The sequence below is a fragment of the Chenopodium album genome, chromosome 26 (genome assembly GCF_948465745.1).
Source record: "Chenopodium album chromosome 26, dcCheAlbu1.1, whole genome shotgun sequence".
NCBI classification, from domain to species: domain Eukaryota; kingdom Viridiplantae; phylum Streptophyta; class Magnoliopsida; order Caryophyllales; family Amaranthaceae; genus Chenopodium; species Chenopodium album.
In genome coordinates, this window is record NC_137859.1 from 28,053,798 (window position 1) to 28,065,499 (window position 11,702).

The window sequence follows — 11,702 nt, forward strand, 5'->3', positions numbered from 1 at the left end:
TGGCAACCCGATTGAGCGCAAGCACGAGAGTGAGGGTGAATCTCACTGGATCGCCGCCCAATCGGGACACCACCGTACCATTTGATCGGCCCCGTGTACGTGGACTTTTGATGATCAGCTGGCTGGTCGAGCAGCTAACACCCGACCGGGCCAGCACGCACATGGTTTGGCTGGAATTCTTCCGCCCGATCTAGCAGGTGTTAGCCCGATTGAGCCCGGATTTTTTTTTTTTTTTTTGGTTTGATGCTGCTTGCATTTGACAGTTATTCACGGTGAATTCCCTCTTGTATATATATATATATATATATATATATATGTATTGTTGAAATATATGGTGAATGGAAGAGCATAAAAAAGTGACAGTAACTTCTTTTTCATTATCTCTTGTTTTGCAAAGGTTCTCTAATAATCATTATCACAAATCACAAACGCTTATTTACATTGCATTTTAATCATCCAACTTGTGATTTCAATTGTTCTTAGTTGTATCTCATGAGTAAATTTCCGTGATACCCGATTGTAGTATAGGGTCGGAATTATACTTTTGGAAAAGTGATCTCGTTCACGCCTCGAAAGTTTTTCCATTAATTTTGTTTTCTTTTCTTTGTGACCCTTGTTAAAATGCAAAAATCCTCAACAAAAGTTACCTAAATTTTGATTGAAATGTATCTTAAAATTGTTTAATGTACACTAATATTATTGTATACCTGATGTACACAAAATTTTTTGAACGTTATTTAATACTCCCTCCGTCCCCAAATGATAGTCCCTTATGGCCTATTTTTAGTCCCAAATTGATAGTCCCATTTGCTTTTTTCAAGTACCATTAATATCAATTTTTTTATCAAAATTTCCTCCAAGTACAACAATATTTGTGCAAATTTAACTTTCCCATGTAAATTTTGTTTTTCAATGTACTTTTATTACTTTCTCTCTCTACTATTTTACATACAATGTAAATTTATATTTTCAATGTAATTTTACTACTTTTATTTAAGTTTCTTAATTCCCGTGATTTTTGCCCATAAGGAACTATCATTTGGGGACGGAGGGAGTAAAACTATAGCCACTAGCCTACTCATTCAACTCAAGTTCTAAACACCCCTTTTTAGCCTGTATGATCAGACAAGCAATTAAATTTTATAAAAAAAGAGTAGGGCAAGTTGGTTGTGAGTTGGGTGTGAAGGCAATTTATGGTAAATTAATTAGAAAGAAGATGAGGTTTCTCCTTTTAAGTCACCTCTTTGGTACGTACACTCCATAAATTAGAAGCTTGAAAAGGGAAATTAAGGAAGTAATTAAATGCAAAAAAGCAAACAAACTTTAATGCTTATGGCACAATTGCAAAGTATGTGGGTCGTGTTGTATGGCACATTTGCTCAAATTAAATGCTCCAACTCAATTCCAATTACACATCATTGCTTTGCTGTGCTTACCACCAATACAACGGTTTTGACAATGAAAACCCATGATTTTTCCTACTAATATTGCCTTTTCATCTCATCTTTTTTTCTAGCCTTTCTTCTCATGCTCTTCTTACATACCTAAAAACCAAAAATTTGTAAAATTATATATACTTTACTTCAATGGAGCTCAATAAGTATTCTAGAGTTTTCGCTATTTTGATCTTCTGTCTTTTACTCAATCCTTTCATCATTTTAGGTATGTTACGATTTGAATCTTTCTCATAAACTCTTTTTTTTTTTAAATAATTATGATGTGAATGAGCCACAAAGTGCAGCATTAAGTCACGTAACTTTTTTTTTTTTTTTTTAAAGGAAGTATAACCATTAAGTCACATACCTCATAGTCCCTCAGTCTTATCTACTAGACCAATGTCTCACTGATTTTGTCATCAAGTATTGGTTAGTTCATAATAATAAGATGGGCGGAAACTAGATTAGTTGATAAATACGAGTACTTAAAATGTGATATCAAAGATCAAATATGTTATATATATAACCGCTTTCAATAAATTGTACATTAGTCGGTTTTTAAATTCTTCTAATGTTTGATACATTTGATTTGCAGGGGAATCAAAAGTAAAAGTAGAAGATGTATATGAGATTGATTATAGAGGTCCGGAGACACACTCACACATTCCACCTCCAGAGACATATAAAAGAAATCCTTACATACATCACAAAGTTGTCACAAATTCAAGGCAACCAGCTGCTATCAATATTAGGAAAATGGTAACTCTTTTTCACTTACTCAAATGGATTGTTTCTTAACTTCTAAATGAACCCCTTGAAAAAAAAAAAAAAAAAAACATTTTAAAGTGATTAAACTTGCTGTTAACACATTTCTGAAATTGATCATACATCTATATATCTACGTTTCTCTAATTACGGAGTAACTACTAAAGGTATATACTCATAATTCTAGTGTGCACACTTTTTTCTTTTTTTTTTTGTACTACTCCGTAGCAGACATGAATTTATTATAATCGATAATGTCACCAAAATAGTTTTAAAGACCAAATATATTTTTATTTTATTTAAGAAGGGAAAGACCAAATATACATGTCGATCATTAAGTTTATTTAACACAACCTTAATTTTACGAAGCATGTTTAATGAATAAATTAATGTCAATGTAATTAAACGACAAATAAATGTCGACTCACTGTGATGGGGTCATATTTCATGTAAATGAGTGTTATTTTGCCCATGTTTATTTATTTATTTATTTGACACATCCCATGTTATTTAAAACCCAAAGATATACACAAAAAATAAAAATGAAATTTGAAATCAAGAACAATGAAAGGAGTAACATACGTTGATTGTGATCCTTTTTCTTATTTTGCAGGGAAAGTAAGTTGCCCATTTTCATGCCAAGGGAAAGGAGTTATATATATTATTCAACTTTGGTTTTATAGTGTTCTTCAGATATATAAGAGTAAAATGAGTTGTATCTAAATTTAACTAATGTAATTCATACTAAAGGCTATTTATTATATAAAAATCTCGTGGTTACAACTATATATAATATAATACTTTGGACTCAAATCTTGTAATCGTGTTCTATACTATCACTTTTATGTGTTTCAATTGTTTGTGTATAGCCTTAATTAAAGGACATTCAGAATTTTAAATGCAATGCCTAATTATAATATATTTGTACGTAGTACTTCATAGCAATTATGTTGTCAATAATCCATAATAATCTTGTTTTACGAAATTGTGTTGATAGTATGTGGTATCCCTAAGTTCCTAAAAGAGAGTTACATTTACCTTTTTGGTGTTCCTTTAAAATGATTACGTTTCAATTATTTCATAAATAAAAATAATTATTCTTTTACACATTTCCCTCATACATATATATACACAACTTTTTCCATTTATCAAAACATTTACATATGCCCAATACAACAATATCTATTTACAAAAATATATACCTAGTTTTAATGCAAATATTCATATTTTTAAAGTTAACTAGCTATTAGTGTATAATTTCCTAATAGGCGACAAAACCCTAGCCTCCTTTTCTCTCTTCACTCTCCTAAACCTAGTCTCCATCGTCAATTTTCAAGGGGCTTCCATCGGATTTCACCGGTGGAAAGCCCCAATCTTTATTTTGTTTTAAGCTTTTTCACTAGTAGAAAAATACAAAAAAACACCGCTCTATGGCCACCGGTTTTTGAAAACCGGTGGCTTAAAAAATGGGCGGGTTAGGCTAATTCACATTGCCACCGGTTCAAACCGAACCGGTGGCCTTTACCATTTATGCCACCGGTTTGAACCCGTGGCAATTAGCAATTTAAAAAAAAAAACGCCCCCTTAAATACCCCAAACCCTACCTCAATTCACTCTCAGCCGTCCCTCTCCTCTCTCTCTCTCCTGCTCTCCCTCTCTTCTTTCTCTTTCTCTTTCATTTCTCTTTCTCTTTCACTCAGCCGATCTTCCTTCTCTTTCTCATCTAATCTCTTCCTTCTCTTTCCTTCTCTTTCGATCTCCTCCTTCTCATCTCCTTCGTCTCCTTCTCCCTCTTCTCCTTCGATCTCCTCTTCTCCTTCGATCTCCTCTTCTCCTTCTCCTTGTTTTTGAGTTCGTGCACCATCATCAAGACCACCATGAAAACATGCACAACGAAGACATGCACGAGGTTTGTGATTAATCAAAAATTAATTCTTGGTTTTTGATTTTAAATTCTTGGTTTTTGTTTTTTGATTCTGGGTTTTTGTTTAATCAATTAATTCTGGGTTTTTACTCGATTTTAATCAATTAATTCTGGGTTTGTGTTTTGGGTATTTGTTTCATTACTAGTTATTGATTTTTTTGGGTTAATTAGTCGATTTTGGATTTTTTTTTAGTGTTTTCGTCGATTTAAATCGATTTTTAATTGATTTTAATCGATTCTAAGTGGATCTCCTTTTGGGTCCTATTCGATTTAATTCTAGGTTTTTTCATTTTTTTTTTTAGTTCGTGAAAATCAGTTTATTTTTTTTGAGTTCGATTTAATTCTCATTTTGTTTTTAGTTCTCGTTTTGAAAATCAATTTGATTTTTTTTAGTTCGATTTAACTCTCGGGTTTTCACTAATTCCTGGGATTTTTGTTTAATTTTTTTCTGGGTTTTTTTTTTCTTTTTTTTTTTTTCTGGGTTTTAGTTTTCTGGGTTAATTTTCTGGGTTTTTGTTTAATTTCTTGGTTTTGTTTATATTATTTGTTTTTTCTGGGTTTATTTAACCGATTTAAATCGATTTATGGGTTTTTTTTTTGTTCGCATCTTATACAGTTCTTGTTTTTATCTTTTTTTCGCAGCTTATTTTTTTTATTTATTCGAATTTTTTTTTGATGCAGGTGTATTAATTTGGATGTAGATGGTAAATCGAAGAAAAAAGATGCAGGATTATTGATTTAGGTGTTATATGGTTGTTTTTTAATTTTAATGTTGTAATTTTTTTTGGTTTTATTGTAAATTTGTTTTTTTGGTTTTTAATGTTGGAATTTTAGTTTTGTGTAATTTGATTAATTTAGTTGTTTTAAATTGGAATTGTTGTATGAGTAATTTAGTTGTAGTTATTAATTTGGTTTTTTCACTCTTAAAAAGTGTACAATTATTAGATACTGATGAATATATATGTGTTTTTACATATAATTTACATATATGTATAATTTCTGCTACAATTGAAGTGAAATAAATGCAAAAAAATTTTTTTTTTTTTTGTTTTTTATGAACATTATTGCCACCGGTTAACCAGTGGCAATACTTTTTAATACCATTAAAAAAAATTGCGGGAAGCATTATTGCCACCGGTGGCAATAATTGTTTTTGCCACCGGTTTTGAACCGGTGGCTTTTTAATAATATTATTGCCACCCCCCCCCCCCCCACCTGGCCACCGGTTCAAAACCGGTGGCATAAGGGGGTTTTGAACCGGTGGCCAATTCATATTTTCGTCTAGTGTTTGTTTTAGGTTACAATAATGTCTCCCTCGAAAGAAAGGGTTTTTCTCCTTCGAAAGACAAGGTTTTTTCGATCTCCTTCGAAAGACAAGGTTTTTCGTACTCCTTCGAAAGACAAGGTTTTATTTGTGCTTAATTTGGTCTCCGGTTGTGCGGGGCTACTATTGATTATGGCTCGGATTCGAGTTACGGAATCAGCACAAAAATTTACTTTCTTACAAAATTGTGAAGCGACGACGGATCCACTCAAAAAGTTATATGAGACAATGAATCGAGAATATGCCGAATTGTTATATTTATGTATTTGGATTCTTAGCCCTTCTCCGATTAATTCTTGTTTGATTTTGTTAAATTCGTTTTCATTGTCAATTGTAAATGTCATGAAATTTATCGTGTTCTTTAGGACTTCTTTCAAAAAAAAAAAAAAATGTTAACTAGCTATTATCCCAAAAGATGTTTCGGGTCTTTATAATACGAGGTATAACTTTGCAATAGTCAATATTTTATGATAGCTATAAAATTTAATAGTTTGATACTATGACAATAACAAATTCAAGCAATCGCATAAACAAAAATCAAAAGAAATATTTAATATGTGGTTAATAAAATAATTATGAGGAATAACTTGTAATACTTGTAATGGAAGATAAATTAATGCAATTAATTATTGCATAATTGTAATATAATGTAACTATTATTAGAGTGATTGAATAGACACACTAATGATATAGTTTAATTGAAAGATTCATGGGTTTGTCATGTCATTACTCATTTAGCGCCTAGTCATAATAAGTAAAGGTGACACGTGAGAATATCATCATGTTATTCATTTGAGCATTAATAATGTTATAGATTTAGGATGTGTTCTATTCAACTGATTTTTACTTATCTGAACTTATCTGAACTTATCTGAACTTATTAGCCCTTATTAGAACCTATTTTAGTTATAAATTGCACTTGGGTAGCCCTGGTTAACCATCACAACTTATCTGAACTTTTTTTTCCAAAACTTATCTTATCTGAACTTATTAATCATGATCTAAACTTATCTATACTTATTTTTCCTGAAAAAAGTGAAAATAAGATGAACAAACAGGGCCTTAATGTCTTCACTAGTGTATAACCCGGGCGTTGCCCTGGGTTGCTACTTTTTTTAGTTCTGCAACTACTAATTTTTTAAAACACATTTAGGCCCTGTTCTTTTCACCTTAAAAAAATAATATTAAGTAAAAATAATTTCAGTTCAGTAAAAATAAGTTCAATTCAGTAAAATTAATTTCAGTTTAGTAAAAATACTTTCAGTTCAGTAAAAATAAGTTCAGTTCAGTAAAATTCAGTTTTCTTAAAGAAGAATTATAATAGAAAATCAGTAAAAATAATTTCAGTTCAGTAAAAATAATTTAATTTCAGTAAAAATAATTTCAATTCAGTAAAATTAAGTTCAATTCAGTAAAAATAAGTTCAGTTCAGTAAAAATAATTTCAGTTCAGCAAAATTAAGGTGAATCAAACAGGGCCTTAATAGTTTATATGTGATTTCAATACTTCTATGTATAACACTAATTTGTGTGCAAGATTATAACATTTGTTACAATTAGTTAGATAATTAAACAATGACTTTTCTTCTACTTAAGAAGTTGAGTGTTTAAAATAAAAAGATTTCACAAATCTTTCTAAAATAAATTTGGACAACTATTAAACCAAAAGTCATATTCTTAAAATAATTTATGACCTAGAAATAAGAAATTATTACTCAAATTTTTTACCTACTTTGTTTTAGTTATGTATTAGAAGCTACAATAAAAAAATGCAATCACCAAATCAACATATCATTTACTATTATTATTTCTCGACTAATTTAGTAATTTATGATACAAATACTTATCAATCAATAATCTATAGTTATATATAACTATAGATCGATCACCGTGCATGGCATCTAATCTACCCTAGTGTATATATATATGTATGTAGAAATTAAACTTTATTTAAGAAGGAAAAAAATTGGTGAAGGTGAAATTTAGGGAAAGCATGATGAAGAATTGTGGAATAAAAAGGAAAAGTTAACCATTAGATGGGGCTAGTTAACGAATTTAGGGATGTAATATATTTATTTTTTTTGTACAATGGCAAAGGAAAAAGAGAAAACTACAAATAAATAATCATGTCCGAGAGGGTGCAACGACATTTCTTTGCAATGTCGTCATTAGCCCTTTGCACTTGATCCCTCATAACTTTAATAACTGAACATTTCCTAAGGCCCTTGGTCGCCCTATTAATTTCTTCAATCTTGCAAGCCATAGAAATATCGGCTTCTTTAGATGCCTTTGGATTTTCTTGCAGTAACACCGAGTCTGAAAGGATGAGCACTTCATCCCTACCTTGAGCACTAGCCCATAGAATGGCTTCAAGGCACGCCCAAGCTTCACACTTTGATGCTAATCTGAGGAAGCTGCACCATGTTTACCTATGCCATCAAAGGTGTATGACTGGTAGGCCTGTTTTGGGGTTTGTGTCCCTCGGGAGAGTTACAACACTAAGATTGGATTCAGCAAGAGGCGCCTGTACCTGCAAAACAACGGAGCACCGAATGGTCGGTGGTCCGCCTCCGAAGATTAAGTTAGTAAGGGTTCGGAGTGAAAACGTGCAGAAAGCAGGTTATTTGCTCAGATTCCAAGCTTAGGTGTTCAATCTCTTGAGAGTGATAGATCAGACAATGATTGGTATTCAATCAGAGTTATGTCAAAAATGTTGTAAAAAGATCAGATCCCCATAAATGAGGGGAATGTTCCCTATTTATAGGTCCTTGGGATGTGTGCCCTTCCTAGGGTTCAGTGACCTAGGGAAGGGCACGCCGTTTTTTGCAGGGCCCCTTGGGATTTAGGCCTTGAAAGCCGCCATTCCCAAGGGGCTAGATCTGCCAGACACGTGTCACCATCTGGACGGTCCAAAGTGGCGCCCCTTCCACCGACACGTGTCAGGCTCTGATTGGGCCATGTGACAGGGTTAAAATACACAAATCATTTTCCCCTCACAGGGGACACACGCTTGCCACGTGTCTCCTGTGCCAGGTGTCGGCCTTCGGTTGGCCGAATTTGAATTTTTACTGTGGCGGTTAAAACTAGGGTTTACCCCCCTCTATAAATAGAAAGGTTGACCCTCCCCTTAGATTCACACCTTTGCACGAATCTTTGGAGAATCTTAGAACTTCTGACTTTCCAAGACCTGACTTTCAAGCATCCGACAATCGACTTTCTCTCCGCCTGTTCCAGCGAACCAAGCGTCTCTTTAGTACCTTCTTCTAAGGTAACCGTCTGTTCTCTTCTTTTACTTTGCATTTTTTCTTTGTTTTTTGAAAAATGTTTTCCCAAACGCACGCGGCACGACATAGGATAGTGATAAGCCGGTCACCGGGGACGGGTGAATCTAGAACTAGCGGTGCCAATTGCTTGGTCAAGGATCCTTCTTTGCGAACTTCCCCAAATCCGACCGTTTCTGTGTCTGTGCAGGATACTATGGCAAGAACGAAAAGAACATCAAGAAAGTATAATTTGGATGGTTCTTTCTACCATTCGGATGGGTTGATTGTTTATTCAGACGACGCTATTAGGGCGCCTGTAAATGAGGTGTTTGATAACCCTCCAAGCCCTTCTTCTGACCCCCCTCCAACTCCAACTTATTACTACTCCCCAACCTCTAGCGGCACTCCCAGTGATTCAATACTGTAGGAGGCCGAAAACCAGTCAGGACCCGGGCCTTCAGGACAGGTGCCGGAGGAGAGTCTGAGGGAGGACCCCGCTAGCACTAGCTGGCGGTCCCTCAGCTCTAGCGAGAGCTCTGATGAAGATTCAGCCTCGTAATCTTCTGAAGGCCCCTCCATTGATTCTGAAGGCGCGGGCTAGAATAGACAGTGCAAGGGAGTCCTTGAAAGTGGAAAAAGGCGAAGGATGGGCCGAGCCGTATGCTATTCGCCGCAAGGAACATGCGCCCTATTATCATCACGCTCCTTTGGGAAAGCGGAGCTCCATGACATCCGACCTTTCCAATTTTCAACTAAAAAAAGTCATGGGGCATGGCTATACCTTACCTGTGCCAAGTAAGGATGACATAGTCACATGGCCGAGCCTGGCCAGTTACCGCGACACAGCCTTTGGTTGCTATGAGGCAACCATTCAGGTGGGTTTTTGCTTTCCTCTCTATACGGCCGTGGAGAGGATTTTGGATGGATACCAACTGGGTTTCTAGCAACTTGTCCCGAACTCATGGATTAATATCATCGAGTTTGTTGCTGCATGTGAAATGGTAGGGGTAGATCCCAGCTTTGAGGCATTCGCCCACATGCACTATTTTAGCCGAGCGCCCAAAACAGGCGGGGATGGCTGGTACACCTTATCCACCTACAAGGGGTACATGATGGCAGTCGGTAAAGAGAACAAATGGAAGAACTGGAGGACAAAGCTCTACATAGTCCATTCTTTTGACAGACGACTAAACCAAAAATTTAATTGGTGGAATAACGATCCGCCCCTCTTGGATGGCAAGAGTGCCCTGCCGCCTCTCTCTAGGCGGGCCCAAGAGGAGATCTTTGATAGGGGTTTGTTCAAAGTGTCCGTTCGGACAGATGAGCAGGGTGACAAGGAAGTTATCCCTCAGAGTTACATTCCCCTATACAAATGGTTTAAGGATGGGGTGTTCTTGGTCGCCTGTGGCCTTAGTACCCAGATGCCGAGAGGTAGTCGGCCGTTTATTTATTGATGTTTTAATTGTTCTTCCAATGTTTGTTTGCAGATTTCTAACTCTTGTTTCTTTGTGCAGATGAAGCAATGGAAAAACTCTCGGCCTCAAAAAAGCCGGCTGCAACCTCTACAGCCATGTACCGCTCGAAAGTCCTTAATCGGACGAATGACGAGTAGAAAACAGGCAAGACACCCAAGGTAGATGTTTATCAAAGTTGGTATTTTTGAGCTAGATTAATTTTTTGTACGCATGTTTTCTAACGCCTCTTTTATTAATGAAAGGTGGTTCCACCAAACCTTCTCCCTCAAAACCATCCGACCCCAAACTTCAGAAGACCAGGGCGGGTAATGTGAGCGCTTCCGGCAAATCCAGGATGTAGAGACGGCTCCCATCTCGAAGTTGATAGGGAGATCAGCAAACCCGATGTCAACAAGGCATCGAAGGGTAGCTTTAAGCAACCCAACACTACTGTCGGCTAAGTTGGAGAAAGGAGACGTCCCGACAAAGAGGAGGAGGTGCAGCCGGATGCTAAAAACCACTTCTACTTTTGATACTAATACATAGATATGGAATATTTGAATTTTCTTCCCTTAACTCATTTCCATCTTACAGTTCCTGTACTAAGGCCGACTGTCATCTAGATGACCAAAGAAATGTTGCAGGTCCATGGGCTTAGAAAGCCTCTCCAAGAGAAATCCAAAGAGGTAACGGCTGCTAAAGAACGAGCGGCCTCCACTTTAGACCGACCCCAGTTTGATATTGGTCAAAATGAGCTACTGACACTTGATATGATGTATTCCTAGGCGGATGCCAATCTGCAGGTAAAGCGGGACCTGGAGTCAGCTCGGAACAAGAATACTGAGCTTAAGTTTGAAGTAAAAAGCCTTAAGGAGAGGCCTTGAGACAAGGCCAAGCAGGAATCCGAGATGGCCAAGCAGCGGACGGTCCGCCTGGAGCAGCGCCTGGCCAATTAGGAGAAGCAGCTGAAGGCTAAGTTCACATCCCAAGCCGAGGAGGAGATGGAGGCCCTCGTCAAGCAAATGATGGAGGACAACGAAGCCATCAGGTAGATGGCATGGGAGGTGGCTCAGCCTTGTATTGATTATGCTACTTGGAAAACCAAGTTTGATCAAGCCGGCAAAGACTTCAACGCCCAACTCCTTAAGCAGGCTCCGGAGGATGCGGCCAAGGCTGCTGCTGAGGAAACCATCTCCTCGAGGGATTCCTCCGAAGATGAGCAGGAGGACGAAGATGAAGAGGAAGGAGAGCAGCCATCAGACGACAAGGGTGCGGCTGCCACAAATGAAAACCTCTCTACTGCTACTTAAGCTTTTTATGTGTTTCTTCTGCGGCCGAATGGCCATGTATTTGATCTTCCGTCCTTTATACCGAGTATTTGTGTGTTTCTTTACCGACAAAGGGGTCAGGTAATTTGACAATTCCTAGCTTTGCCAGTTAACATTCCCAATCATCTAATTTGGTGATTGGTTTTTAATTTGATGAAGCATTCGGCTGTTTGGCCGAGTTTGTTCATATTGATGTTTTGCCTTAAAAT

General features: G+C 36.4%; 1 protein-coding gene across 2 annotated transcripts; it reads left to right on the forward strand.

Moving 5' to 3' along the window:
- The first annotated feature begins 1,354 nt into the window (after positions 1 to 1,354).
- Positions 1,355 to 5,166, forward strand: LOC145617484 (uncharacterized). Of its 2 annotated transcripts, XM_081672186.1 has the most exons (4): positions 1,365 to 1,662; positions 2,032 to 2,195; positions 2,815 to 4,110; positions 4,807 to 5,166. In XM_081672186.1, exons 1-3 carry the CDS (start codon positions 1,587 to 1,589, stop codon positions 2,821 to 2,823), a joined length of 249 nt encoding a protein of 82 aa, XP_081528312.1. In that variant the 5' UTR covers positions 1,365 to 1,586; the 3' UTR covers positions 2,824 to 4,110; positions 4,807 to 5,166. The 2 variants fall into 2 exon arrangements, with proteins under 2 accessions (XP_081528313.1, XP_081528312.1); XM_081672187.1 differs by lacking the exon at positions 2,815 to 4,110 and having other exon boundaries at positions 1,355 to 1,662.
- Positions 5,167 to 11,702: the final 6,536 nt, after the last annotated feature.